At 37.5% G+C, this 15,307-nt stretch overlaps 1 protein-coding gene across 7 annotated transcripts in view; it reads left to right on the top strand.

Moving 5' to 3' along the window:
- MALRD1 (MAM and LDL receptor class A domain containing 1) overlaps positions 1-15,307 on the top strand; it is a 743,525-nt gene that overhangs the window by 208,293 nt on the left and 519,925 nt on the right. For all 7 annotated transcript variants that reach the window (XM_044928177.2, XM_044928178.2, XM_044928176.2 and 4 more), the window contains 2 exons: positions 7,937-8,038; positions 8,640-8,786. In XM_044928177.2, coding sequence (XP_044784112.2) covers positions 7,937-8,038; positions 8,640-8,786 — 249 coding nt within the window. The remainder of the gene's footprint in view (positions 1-7,936; positions 8,039-8,639; positions 8,787-15,307) is intronic.

The raw sequence follows: 15,307 nt of genomic DNA, 5'->3' as shown, positions 1-15,307 counted from the left end.
TAAGCTGAGGCAAACATTTGCCATGGTTTAATAGAAACATTGTGTTTTCTGTCATTTTACAGCAGATATATAGCATTTGGGAATGAGTCCACTTGAAAGTGAAAGCTGTAATAAGTCTTTTGGTGGTCATTTTGATTTATAGAAATGGTTTTGTTTAAGATATATAGGTTTCCTGACAAGACTTCTCTATTTTCTTCTTCAAACTAGTGTGCTTTCAAAAATTTGTTCTGATTTTTTTTTTTCTTTTGAGACAAGGGAACAATTCTATTACCGTGTTTTTATTTTCTCTGTTTTGATGCTTTGGTACCCAGTGTCTTGCTGATCACAGAGGGTCTGTCTCTTCCAGAGTGAACCAATTCCTAGAGACAGTAAACCAGCTCGCCTTACAGTGTATTTTTCAAACCAACAGCCACCTCTTTAGGCTTTCATACTCTGGGTCACTAGACACCTGCCTTAATTACCCCAGGGGGAGTGCATGTTTTCTAAGACAGTAGTTAAAAAAAAAAATTATCACAGACTGGATGGCTTAAGGTGGTGCTAGTGGTAAAGAACCTGCTTGCCAAAGCAGGAGACATAGGAGACACAGGTTTGATCCCTGGGACAGGAAAATCCCATGGAGGAGGGAATGACAACCCACTCCAGTATTCTTGCCTGGAGAATCCAATGGACAGAAGAACCTGGCAGGCTACAGTCCATAGGGTCGCACAGAGTCAGATGTGACGGAAGAGACTAAGAATGCACAAACAGATGGCTTAAAGCAACAGAAATTTCATTTCTCATGATTCAGAAGGCTGGAAATCCAAGATCGAGGGGTCACCAAGTTTGTTTTTCTTGCATTTTTTTTCCCCTTGCTTGTGGGTGACTGTCTTCTCCTTGGTCTTCATATAGTCTTCTTTCTCTTTGTGTCCATGTGCTAAATGCCTCTTCTTTTAAGGACACCAATCATATTGGACTAGAGCCTGCCACTATGGCCACACTTTACCTTAATTACCTCTTTATAGACCCTATCTCCAAATATGGTCACATTCTGAGCAACTGAGTGTTTGGACTTGAACGTATGAATTGGTGGTGGTGGGTACAGTTCAGCCCTTCAGAGCAACTAGGGATAGCCCTGACTGACTAAATGAGATATTGATGGATTTTCAGACCATGGCTCTATGTTTGTCAAAACACACAGAAATAAATACCAGAAATGTATAATTTTATTGTTTAAATTTTTTTTAATTAAAAAGAAATAGTAACTTTTTACAAATGGGAAAATTCTGATCATGAGAAATCCACCAGATAGATTTTCTCTTGTTCTTATATTTTATTTCACCACATAGATTATTATGTGTACTATTATCATTAGGAAAAAAACCAAACTGTTTCTATTTTTTTACTATAAAAGTATAAACGACTCTATAAAAAGTGATATATATAGGTATTATCATGGTTTCTGAAGGTTTTCAAGTTGGACAATAAAACTAAATTCTTTTTATAACATTAAAGAAATAGTTTAGATTACTTCCATGCTTCCATTGCATTACTTCCATGCAACAGTATCTAACCACTGCCCTTCCAAGACAAGGGTATTCAGATCAGATCAGATCAGTCGCTCAGTCGTGTCCGATTCTGCGACCCCTTGGATCACAGCACGCCAGGCCTCCCTGTCCATCACCAACTCCCGGAGTTCACTCAGACTCACATCCATCGAGTCAGTGATGCCATCCAGCCATCTCATCCTCTGTCGTCCCCTTCTGCTCTTGACCCCAATCGCTCCCAGCATCAGAGTCTTTTCCAATGAGTCAACGCTTCGCATGAGGTGGCCAAAGTACTGGAGTTTCAGCTTTAGCATCATTCCTTCCAAAGAAATCCCAGGGCTGATCTCCTTCAGAATGGACTGGTTGGATCTCCTTGCAGTCCAAGGGACTCTCAAGAGTCTTCTCCAACACCACAGTTCAAAAGCATCAATTCTTCGGCGCTCAGCCTTCTTCACAGTCCAACTCTCATATCCAGACATGACCACAGGAAAAACCATAGCCTTGACTAGACGAACCTTCGTTGGCAAAGTAATGTCTCTGCTTTTCAATATGCTATCTAGGTTGGTCATAACTTTCCTTCCAAGGAGTAAGCGTCTTATAATTTCATGGCTGCAATCACCATCTGCAGTGGTTTTGGAGCCCAGAAAAATAAAGTCTGACACTGTTTCCACTGTTTCCCCATCTATTTCCCATGAAGTGGTGGGGCTGGATGCCATGATCTTTGTTTTCTGAATGTTGAGCTTTAAGCCAACTTTTTCACTCTCCACTTTCACTTTCATCAAGAGGCTTTTGAGTTCCTCTTCACTTTCTGCCATAAGGGTGGTGTCATCTGCATATCTGAAGTTATTGATATTTCTCCCAGCAATCTTGATTCCAGCTTGTGTTTCTTCCAGTCCAGCATTTCTCATGATGTACTCTGCATATAAGTTAAATAAACGGTGACAATATACGGCCTTGACGAACTCCTTTTCCTATATGGAACCAGTCTGTTGTTCCATGTCCAGTTCTAACTGTTGCTTCCTGACCTGCATACAAATTTCTCAAGAGGCAGATCAGATGGTCTGCTATTCCCATCTCTTTCAGAATTTTCCATAGTTTATTGTGATCCACACAGTCAAAGGCTTTGGCATAGTCAATAAAGCAGAAATAGATGTTTTTCTGGAACTCTCTTGCTTTTTCCATGATCCAGCGGATGTTGGCAATTTGATCTCTGGTTCCTCTGCCTTTTCTAAAACCAGCTTGAACATCTGGAAGTTCACGGTTCACATATTGCTGAAGCCTGGCTTGGAGAATTTTGATCATTACTTTACTAGCGTGTGAGATGAGTGTAATTGTGTGGTAGTTTGAGCATTCTTTGGCATTGCCTTTCTTTGGGATTGGAATGAAAACTGACCTTTTCCAGTCCTGTGGCCACTGCTGAATTTTCCAAATTTGTTGGCATATTGAGTGCAGCACTTTCACAGCATCATCTTTCAGGATTTGGAATAGCTCAACTGGAATTCCATCACCTCCACTAGCTTTGTTCGTAGTGATGCTTTCTAAGGCCCACTTGACTTCATATTCCAGGATGTCTGGCTCTAGGTGAATGATCACACCATCGTGATTATCTTGGTTGTGAAGATCTTTTTTGTACAGTTCTTCTGTGTATTCTTGCCATCTCTTCTTAATATCTTCTGCTTCTGTTAGGTCCATACCATTTCTGTCCTTTATCGAGTCCATCTTTGCATGAAATGTTCCTTTGGTATCTCTGATTTTCTTGAAGAGATCTCTAGTCTTTTCCATTCTGTTGTTTTCCTCTATTTCTTTGCATTGATTGCTGAAGAAGGCTTTCTTATCTCTTCTTGCTCTTCTTTGGAACTCTGCATTCAGATGTTTATATCTTTCCTTTTCTCCTTTGCTTTTCACTTCTTCTTTTCACAGCTATTTGTAAGGCCTCCCCAGACAGCCATTTTGCTTTTTTGCATTTCTTTTCCATGGGGATGGTCTTGATCCCTGTCTCCTGTACAATGTCACAAACCTCATTCCATAGCTCATCAGGCACTCTATCTATCACATCTATGCCCTTAAATCTATTTCTCACTTCCACTGTATAATCATAAGGGATTTGATTTAGGTCATACCTGAATGGTCTAGTGGTTTTCCCTACTTTCTTCAATTTACGTCTGAATTTGACAACAAGGAGTTCATGGTCTGAGCCACAGTCAGCTCCTGGTCTTGTTTTTGCTGACTGTATAGAGTTTCTCCATCTTTGACTGCAAAGAATATAATCAATCTGATTTCGGTGTTGCCCATCTGGTGATGTCCATGTATACAGTCTTCTCTTGTGTTGTTGGAAAAGGGTGTTTGTTATGACCAGTGCATTTTCTTGGCAAAACTCTATTAGTCTTTGCTCTGCTTCATTCCGTATTCCAAGGCCAAAGTTGCCTGTGACTCCAGGTGTTTCTTGACTTCCTACTTTTGCATTCCAGTCCCCTATAATGAAAAGGACATCTTTTTTGGGTGTTAGTTCTAAAAGGTCTTGTAGGTCTTCATAGAACCGTTCAACTTCAGCTTCTTCAGCATTACTGGTTGGGGCATAGACTTGGATTACTGTGATATTGAATGGTTTGCCTTGGAAATGAACAGAGATCATTCTGTCATTTTTGAGATTGCATCCAAGTACTGCATTTCGGACTCTTTTGTTGACCATGATGGCTACTATTCACTGTGCATTTATTATAAGGACTGAAGAAGGAAATGGCAACCCACTCTCTCTGGCCTAGAAAATCCCATAGACGGAGGAGCCTGGTGCAGGCTACTGCCCATGAGGTCACAAAGAGTCGGACACGACTGAGCGACTTCACTTTATTATAAGGAAGATCTGTTTAGGCTTTACCAAAATAACAAATATGAAAAAAGATCAGTGTTTCTGACTAAAAGAGATCAGTGTTTGTGACTAAATAAGAATATACTTAATCACTGATTCTTAAATAACATTGATTCTTGAACAAATTACTCACTATGTGTTCTTATAAAGATTGCATGATATAGCTCACAATCAGAATATTGTGAATATTCTGTGAATATTTTTAGGTTGGTTTGCCAGGATTTTGCCTTAGTCTCATTTATAAACATTCCAAGTACACAAGTTATCTCTTGATGAAAACCTGAATAATGCTTGTATATTATCCAGTTAAATAAGCATTATTTAGCTAGTTACTTTTTTATCTTATTAATTTCTAGCTACCTTTTAAGATCTAATGACTATTCATTGGAATTCATTACTGATTTAATAAAACTGATAAAGAAATTGTCAAAAACCCCTGGAGTCAAAAGTAGATGTCAATTATAACTTTTGCAGCAGCAGCCTTGAGACTTGGATTTCATTCTCCACCATCTGAGAGAGTCTGGTCAATTTCATGTAACCTGTTTGTACAAGATAAGATTTGAAGGATGGCAGGCTTTGCACATGTAGCTTCATCGGTACAGACTTTGAAACTGTTGACAAAGCTTCATCCTGCTGATTGTACATCATTGATGGAGAATTTTAAAATGCCAAAGATAATTTTCTACAGCTGGATTGTGGTGCAGTATAAGAATTAAAGGGAGAGAGGCTGGAGAGGGAGAAAATTGAATATGAATATAAATATAGATGACATCTTTAAATAGCTTTGAGCTCTGAAATAGAACACACTAAAACAAAAAGCTGTTCAGGAGATTAATTGATTGACAATTTATTGTACCCCTCCTGCATGTCATTGATTTTGTGGTTGCAAATTCCATTTGGGGGACTAAAGGTAGTAAAAGTGGCTAACATTGGTGAAAGATATTTAATACCAACTGATACAAGCTGCATTTTAAATTCCATGCATGAGAATTCTCTGGTGGTTCAGTGGTTGAGACTTTGCCTTCTCCTGTAGGGGGTGCATGTTTGATCCCTGGTAGGGAGCTAAGATCCCACCTGCCTCCTGGCCAAAAAAATATATATATATATAAACAACAGAAGCAATGTTGTAACAAATTCAACAAAGATTTTAAAAATGATCCACATCAAAAAAAATATTTTTAATTCCATGCAATTTGTACTTTACCGTTTTGCTATTTTTGTTTATAGCACTTTTGTGGGTATTGTTTTGTACAAATAGTAAAAAATTAGAGATAATATACAACATCTAATTGAACTATGGCAAATATTTAATTATGGAGCTCTAGGGGTAGAAGATTTGTAGCTCTTATATGAATCTACAAAAATTACTGTTTTAATTGTTTCACAGTAATTGTTATTGCTCAATCTTCGCTTCATTTATTGCCCACACTCCTTTAATTGCATTAGTTTTATTTTCCTTGAATCTTATGTTCAAGAAGCTTTGCATATTCATCATTTGTTAGCTTCCATTATGAGAAACCAGATTAAGGACGTTATGCATAAATCATTTTCATAACCAATTGGTTCAATTTTATTTCCAGTAAAAATATAAACAATTTATATAGAGTTTGCACTATTTTAGAAGATTTCATTGAATAGGTCTTAGGTCATTTATTTATCCATTCATTAAACAGGTACATATTGAACATCTATGTCATATCAAGAATTTTTCTAGATGCATGGGAGAAGCAGTTAAAAAAAAAAAAAGGCAGTAATCCCTGAGTTCATGGGATTTATATTTTAATCAGATAGTGAATGAAATTAAACAAGTAAATAGAAAAATGTATTTTATGTCATGATGACATGTGCTATAGATACAATAAAACAGCAGAAAATTGAGATGAGAGTGCCCAGGTAAGGGGGAAATGAAGTTTTAAGTAGAATTTTAAAGTTTTAAATAGATCACGCATGGTCACTTGGAGAATGTGTGTGTGTGTGTGTGTATATATATATATATATTTTTTTTTTTTTTTGCTCGGGAAATAAGTTGAAGATACTAGCCATGTGTACGTTGGAAGGAAGCCATGTGTAAATGTAGAAGTCCTGAGGCAAAAGTAAGCCTGGTTTGTGTGAGGATCGTGCAAAGGAATTTTACATCTACTTCTTGTAGGACAGAAGCCCGTGTGATGATCTTGAGCAGAGGAACCAAGGTCTGACTCACTATTTGATTTAGCTTTAAAATGTTCTGGTGGTGCACCAGTGTCCATAGATGATGGAGACAAGCTGGCACAGGCAGAGAGGGATATCATCTGATGTCAAAAGATTCAAAAGTCAAATATTTAGGAAGATGAGAAATCTCCATTCTGCTTTACACAGTGGCTGCATCAGTTTCCATTCCCACCAAAAGTGTACGAGGGTTCCCTTCTCGCCACACCCTTGCCAACATTTGTTATCCGTGTTCTTTCTGATGGCAGTCATTCTGACTAGTGTATGGTGATATCTAATTGTGGTTTTGATTTGCATTTCCCTGACGATTAGTGATGTTGAGCATCTTTTCATGACCTGTTGGTCATCTGCATTTCCCCTTTGATAAAAGTGTCTATTCATTTCTTTTCCCCATTTTTACCTGGTCATTTGTTTGTTTGCTTGGTTTTTTGATGTTAAGTTGTGTTGCTGTTTATATATTTTGGACATTAACCTCTTATCAGTAATCATTTGCAAATGTTTTTTTCCCATTCCCATGGTCTCTTTTGTTGTACAAAAGCTTAATTAATTAAAAGTTTAATTAGGTCCCATTTGTTTATTTTTGCTTTTACTTCCTTTACTTTAGGAGATGGATCATTCCTATGACTTATATCAAAGAGTGTTCTGCCTGTGTTTCCTCTAGGAGTTTTATTGTATCTGGTCTTACATTCAGGTCTTTATTTTGAGTTTACTTTTGTTTATGATACTAGAGAATGTTCTAATTTCATTCTTTTACATGTAGCTGTCTAGCTTTCCCAGCACTACTTATTGAAAAGTCTGTATTTTCTTCACTGTATATTCTTGCCTCTTTTTGTGCTGAGAATTATCTATGGAAACAGGGGATAAAAGGACAATTCCACCATCTTCAAGTCCTGTGTTGGGAGGACTATGGTAGTGGGGCAGTGGGAGGAAATAGGCTCCATTTGAAAGAGCTGCAGGGAAAGTAAATCCAGGGCAGACCCAGGTAAAGAGGGTACCATATGTTGTATTTGATACATGTACAGTTATCAGCCTAATGATAGGCTCTTTATTTCCACATTAAGGCATGTAACCTACTTCACTGGAGACCTAGATGATTTGGCTTGGGGTCTTAGAAAGCACCACAGAGATCAGATTAAAATCTAGAAGTACTGCCATGGTTGTTTTATTCTCTCTTCTCTTCTCTTCCTGAATCGGTTTCTCTGTCTATATAATGGTGTGATGCTGCCATAGAGAAGAGTTGGGTTCAGCATTCTCTGTAGAACAAAGGTTAACTTTTTGAGAAATCCATGATCCTTTCTAGTGATACCACATCTCACTTCTTGCCAATCTTTACATTTAACAGATGACATTTTGCCATGTCAAGAGGCATCAAATACTGAGAAGGAACTATGCCATCCAGATAGAAGTCTCTGCAGATTTGATTCTACAGATGAAGGATTGAGGTGTAAGTGTAAAAATGAGATGCCTGCCTGCCATCCATGAGACTCGGACCCCAACAGAAATATCAGACCGCTAGTAGGGGTACTCACTTGACAAGCTCTGTTGGCATCTGTGTCCTCGTTTTACCAGGAGTGTCATTGGGTTTTTAGCTGGATTGTAATTGGAAGTGTGTGGTTTATTAAAAAAGTGAAAGACAGTGAATATATCAAGTTCAGGTAATGTTTTGAAAAACAGTTGCTCTAAAAATCATGGAATTAAATACAATGTATCTTCTTTAAAATTTTAATGTGATTATGAATAGTAAATGATTTAAACCAACTGAATTCCATAAAGTAGGTAAAGTCTGGTATTTCTTATGAAAAAAAAAAAAAAAAACAAAAAAAACCCACAATGGAAGTGTGGTAATGGTTCTCATTTGAGAGGATGCCTGTCTGGATCAAATTAAGAAATTTTAAAAAGAAGTGTTCACTCTAAGGCTTATTGGTATGAATTAGTGTATTTGTGTGTGTATATATGCTTAGCCTTGATTGCAGCTAAAGCCATTGTTAAGCAGCCACTCCAGTAGACTGTGATAGTCTGCCAACATCTTTTTCTCCTCTCTTCAGTGTGTCAAGCCTGTGGATTCGCATTTGACATGTGTGACTGGGTATCAGAAGCAACTGCTGGGCAAACTTCCTGGATGCGCACAAAAGCAAGAGAAATTCTTGTGTTAGAATATACACCTCAACAAGACCAGAGCGGTGATGATGAAGGTAGCAAATAAAAATCATATCAATTATACTTCCATTTTTACCTTTTTTAGTGTTTGCTCTAGAATCATAAAAATGCATTTACAACTAATCTTAAGACTATTTTCAAATAACTCTATACTTTTCATGGGTAGTACAAGGAACTTATTATAATAAAATACTCCTAATTCTTCCCTCAATTCTCTCATATTATTGATGTCATTCATTTCACTTAATTAGCAAATACATTAAGACTATTCCTGTTGTGAACAACAGGAATATTTTTTTTGATCAACAGGAATATTATTTTTTGATCAACTAAGCAAGCTGAAAATAAAATGTTTTGTTTTAGATTCATTTATTCCCTCTCTAACACTATTCCTTTCTTTATGTAGATCAGAATTTCTGACCTGCGTCATTTTCCTTCTCTCTGAAGAATGCCTTTTAGCATTTCTTACAAAGCAAGTCTGAAGTATTTCAAAATTTTTGCTTGTCTTTGCTTGTCTGTGGTTTTTAATATAATAATTTGTGTAGGTGTCGTTTCTTGGACATTTATCCTACTTGGTGTTTCCTGAGCTTCTAGGATCTGCACTTTGGTGTCTGTCTGACATTGATTTGGGGGGAAAATCTCAGTCATTATTATTTCAAATATTGGTTTTCTTCTTGTCTCTCTTCTTCTCATACTCCCATTATGCATATGTTGCATCTTTTGTAGTTTTCCCAGAGTTCTTAGATAGGATTATAGAATTGCTCCTTTATTTTCCACTGTTTGCTTTTCAGTTTTGGAAGTTCCTGTTGATGTATTCTTAAGCTCAGATTCATTCCTCAGTTGAGTCAGTCTATTAATGAGTTCTTTGAAGGCATTCTTCATTTCTGTTCTAGTGTTTTTTATTCCTAACATTCTAAACTCTCTGCCTATTTTATCCTTTTTGCATGTTTTCTACTTTTTCTGTTAGAACTCTTAACTTATTAATTCTAATTTTAAAAAATTTTCAGTCTTATTATAACATCCCTGTCATTTATGGGCCTAGTTCTGATGCTTTTTCTTTCTCTTCAAACTATATATTTTTGCCTTTTAGTATGCCTTATAATTTTTTTATGATAGCCAAGCATATTGGAATTAAGATAAATAGGTATTTAATATGAGTTTTTATATTTTTCCAGCTATAGATTAGGCTCTGTTTACTGATGGCAATAGCTTTTAATGTCTGAGATGAAAATTGTATCTGATGTTTTTGTTTTTGTCCCACTGTTGTCTTTGGGTTTCCCTAGAGATGTCTTCTGAAATAAGGTCTGAGGCCTGCTGTTCTTTTGATAACATGCCCTTGTTATTTTACAAGACCACTTTTGATGTGGTGATAACTTGTGAGAGGAAGGGAAGCATCCTATAGTCCCATGAGTCATCTCAGTCTTTGAGAGAAATGGTACCTTTGCTCTAAAACCTTCACAAATCCTTCTCCCTTACATCAGGTGAGACAGGAATGCCAGAGGGGACTGGGTCTGGATATTGGCCTCACTTCATGTGGAAGGTTAGAACCTGATGGATTTAATATTTCACTTCTCCCTGATCTCAACTGCAGTCAGTTATGTGGTGGTGGTGGTAAATAGTTTGAGTAAAAGCCTTGTTAAGAATAACAGGAGAAGCCAGGTATATTTCAAAATGAGTACTTTCCTTTTCCTCTGTGCTGTGCTCAGCTGCTTCAGTCCTGTCTGACTCTGTGACCTACGGACTGTAGCCCACCAGGCTCCTCTGTCCACAGGATTCTCTTGCCTGTGGACAGAGGCATACTTGCCTCTGGATATACTGGAGTGGGTTGCCATGCCCTCTTTTGGGGGATCTTCCCAACCCAGGAATTGAACCTATATCTCCAGGGTCTTCCCCATTTGCAGGCAGGTTCTTTACCCACTGAGCCACCTGGGAAGCCCTCTTTTCCCCTTGTTGTTGTTGTTGTTCAGTTGCTCAGTCATGTCTGACTCTTTGCAACCCCATGGACTGCAGCCTACCAGGCTCCTCCATCCATGGGATTTTCCAGGCAAGAGTACTAGAGTGGGTTGCCGTTGCCTTCTCTTCTTCTCCCTAGCTGTAGGCAAAAAGGGATTTTGCTCTAACTCTTACTGTGAGAATCTGGTAGGGCTCCTGGAGGTAAAAGAGAATGAGGTCCTCCCTAGGATGGGACTGTCTGGAGTTTTCAGCTCTCAAGTGTGTTCACACTGAGCCTCTAGCAGTTCATTCATTACAGTCCAGATTTCTCCACCCCAGTACTGATTTCCATAGAAGTTTGTGTTCTTGGGATTCTGGTCTTGAAAGTTGTGATTCTCTATATCTGCTTGTCTCACCAATTCCTGCCCAGTGGTTTGTACCCTGACCTCAATTTTCTTAGGGGTATAAGAGGAGTTGTTGATTTTCATTTCATATATTTTCTAGCAACTCCCAAGCTCCTTACATAGTGGTCCAGAAACAGGAAAATTTGTAGGCTCTTTTTCAATGAGATTTGTTCTCTTTCTCCACTACCTTTATTCTTTACAGCTCTTTTTCTTTGTTCTTGCCTTCTTGTTCAGCTGTTTTATTGTGGTATTACTCAGCAACCCAGAACCTTATGTGAGTAACAGTCCTGTTTTAGGGTCTCATATGTTTTCCACATTCTGTCACTTAGCCCTAGCCACAGCAATGAGGGTAAGCATATTTCCCATCTCAGTTTATTTATTTTTTTTTTAATTTTTTTTTCTCAGTAGTTTTTCTTCTTCTTCTTTTTTTTTTAAATTTTATTTTATTTTTAAACTTTACATAATTGTATTAGTTTTGCCAAATATCAAAATGAATCCGCCACAGGTATACATGTGTTCCCCATCCTGAACCCTCCTCCCTCCTCCCTCCCCATTCCATCCCTCTGGGTCGTCCCAGTGCACCAGCCCCAAGCATCCAGTATCGTGCATCGAACCTGGACTGGCAACTCGTTTCATACATGATATTTTACATGTTTCAATGCCATTCTCCCAAATCTTCCCACCCTCTCCCTCTCTCACAGAGTCCATAAGACTGTTCTATACATCAGTGTCTCTTTTGCTGTCTCGTACACAGGGTTATTGTTACCATCTTTCTAAATTCCATATATATGCATTAGTATACTGTATTGGTGTTTTTCTTTCTGGCTTACTTCACTCTGTATAATAGGCTCCAGTTTCATCCACCTCATTAGAACTGATTCAAATGTATTCTTTTTAATGGCTGAGTACTACTCCATTGTGTATATGTACCACAGCTTTCTTATCCATTCATCTGCTGATGGACATCTAGGTTGCTTCCATGTCCTGGCTATTATAAACAGTGCTGCGATGAACATTGGGGTACACGTGTCTCTTTCCCTTCTGGTTTCCTCAGTGTGTATGCCCCGCAGTGGGATTACTGGATCATAAGGCAGTTCTATTTCCAGTTTTTTAAGGAATCTCCACACTGTTCTCCAGAGTGGCTGTACTAGTTTGCATTCCCACCAACAGTCTAAGAGGGTTCCCTTTTCTCCACACCCTCTCCAGCATTTATTGCTTGTAGACTTTTGGATTGCAGCCATTCTGACTGGTGTGAAATGGTACCTCATAGTGGTTTTGATTTGCATTTCTCTGATAATGAGTGATGTTGAGCATCTTTTCATGTGTTTGTTAGCCATCTGTATGTCTTCTTTGGAGAAATGTCTATTTAGTTCTTTGGCCCATTTTTTGATTGGGTCATTTATTTTTCTGGAGTTGAGCTGTAGGAGTTGCTTGTATATTCTCGAGATTAGTTGTTTGTCAGTTGCTTCATTTGCTATTATCTTCTCCCATTCTGAAGGCTGTCTTTTCACCTTGCTAATAGTTTCCTTTGATGTGCAGAAGCTTTTAAGGTTAATTAGGTCCCATTTGTTTATTTTTGCTTTTATTTCCAATATTCTGGGAAGTGAGTCATAGAGGATCCTGCTGTGATGTATGTCAGAGAGTGTTTTGCCTATGTTCTCCTCTAGGAGTTTTATAGTTTCTGGTCTTACGTTGAGATCTTTAATCCATTTTGAGTTTATTTTTGTGTATGGTGTTAGAAAGTGTTCTAGTTTCATTCTTTTGCAAGTGGTTGACCAGATTTCCCAGCACCACTTGTTAAAGAGATTGTCTTTAATCCATTGTATATTCTTGCCTCCTTTGTCAAAGATAAGGTGTCCATATGTGCGTGGATTTCTCTCTGGGCTTTCTATTTTGTTCCATTGATCTATATTTCTGTCTTTGTGCCAGTACCATACTGTCTTGATAACTGTGGCTTTGTAGTAGAGCCTGAAGTCAGGTAGGTTGATTCCTCCAGTTCCATTCTTCTTTCTCAAGATTGCTTTGGCTATTCGAGGTTTTTTGTATTTCCATACAAATTGTGAAATTATTTGTTCTAGCTCTGTGAAGAATGCTGTCGGTAGCTTGATAGGGATTGCATTGAATCTATAGATTGCTTTGGGTAGTATACTCATTTTCACTATATTGATTCTTCCAATCCATGAACATGGTATATTTCTCCATCTGTTAGTGTCCTCTTTGATTTCTTTCACCAGTGTTTTATAGTTTTCTATATGTAGGTCTTTAGTTTCTTTAGGTAGATATATTCCTAAGTATTTTATTCTTTCCGTTGCAATGGTGAATGGAATTGTTTCCTTAATTTCTCTTTCTGTTTTCTCATTATTAGTGTATAGGAATGCAAGGGATTTCTGTGTGTTGATTTAAATCCTGCAACTTTACTATAGTCATTGATTAGTTCTAGTAATTTTCTGGTGGAGTCTTTAGGGTTTTCTATGTAGAGGATCATGTCATCTGCAAATAGTGAGAGCTTTACTTCTTCTTTTCCAATTTGGATTCCTTTTATTTCTTTCTCTGCTCTGATTGCTGTGGCCAAAACTTCCAAAACTATGTTGACTAATAATGGTGAAAGTGGGCACCCTTGTCTTGTTCCTGACTTTAGAGGAAATGCTTTCAATTTTTCACCATTGAGGATAATGTTTGCTGTGGGTTTGTCATATATAGCTTTTATTATGTTGAGGCATGTTCCTTCTATTCCTGCTTTCTGGAGAGTTTTTATCATAAATGGATGTTGAATTTTGTCAAAGGCTTTCTCTGCATCTATTGAGATAATCATATGGTTTTTATTGTTCAATTTGTTAATGTGGTGTATTACATTGATTGATTTGCGGATATTGAAGAATCCTTGCATCCCTGGGATAAAGCCCACTTGGTCATGGTGTATGATCTTTTTAATGTGTTGTTGGATTCTGATTGCTAGAATTTTGTTAAGGATTTTTGCATCTATGTTCATCAGTGATATTGGCCTGTAGTTTTCTTTTTTTGTGGGATCTTTGTCAGGTTTTGGTATTAGGGTGATGGTGGCCTCATAGAATGAGTTTGGAAGTTTACCATCCTCTGCAATTTTCTGGAAGAGTTTGAGCAGGATAGGTGTTAGCTCTTCTCTAAATTTTTGGTAGAATTCAGCTGTGAAATCGTCTGGACCTGGGCTTTTGTTTGCTGGAAGATTTTTGATTACAGTTTCAACTTCCGTGCTTGTGATGGGTCTGTTAAGATTTTCTATTTCTTCCTGGTCCAGTTTTGGAAAGTTGTACTTTTCTAAGAATTTGTCCATTTCTTCCACGTTGTCCATTTTATTGGCATATAATTGTTGATAGTACTCTCTTATGATCCTTTGTATTTCTGTGTTGTCTGTTGTGATCTCTCCATTTTCATTTCTAATTTTATTGATTTGATTTTTCTCCCTTTGTTTCTTGATGAGTCTGGCTAATGGTTTGTCAATTTTATTTATCCTTTCAAAAAACCAGCTTTTGGTTTTGTTGATTTTTGCTATGATCTCTTTTGTTTCTTTTGCATTTATTTCTGCTCTAAGTTTTAAGATTTCTTTCCTTCTACTAACCCTGGGGTTCTTCATTTCTTCCTTTTCTAGTTGCTTTAGGTGTAGAGTTAGGTTATTTATTTGACTTTTTTCTTGTTTCTTGAGGTGTGCCTGTATTGCTATGAACTCTCCCCTTAGGACTGCTTTTACCGTGTCCCACAGGTTTTGGGTTGTTGTGTTTTCATTTTCATTCGTTTCTATGCAAATTTTGATTTCTTTTTTGATTTCTTCTGTGATTTGTTGGTTATTCAGCAGCGTGTTGTTCAGCCTCCATATGTTGGAATTTTTAATAGTTTTTCTCCTGTAATTGAGATCTAATCTTACTGCATTGTGGTCAGAAAAGATGCTTGGAATGATTTCTATTTTTTTGAATTTACCAAGGCTAGCTTTATGGCCCAGGATGTGATCTGTCCTGGAGAAGGTTCCATGTGCGCTTGAGAAAAAGGTGAAATTCATTGTTTTGGGATGAAACGTCCTATAGATATCAATTAGGTCTAACTGGTCTATTGTATCATTTAAAGTTTGTGTTTCCTTGTTAATTTTCTGTTTAGTTGATCTATCCATAGGTGTGAGTGGGGTATTAAAGTTCTCCCACTATTATTGTGTTATTGTTAATTTCTCCTTTCATACTTGTTAGCATTTGTCT

Source organism: Bubalus bubalis, chromosome 14 (assembly GCF_019923935.1).
Source record: "Bubalus bubalis isolate 160015118507 breed Murrah chromosome 14, NDDB_SH_1, whole genome shotgun sequence".
NCBI lineage: Eukaryota > Metazoa > Chordata > Mammalia > Artiodactyla > Bovidae > Bubalus > Bubalus bubalis.
Note: the sequence above shows the minus strand (reverse complement) of the source record. Positions and strands in the feature narration are given on the sequence as shown.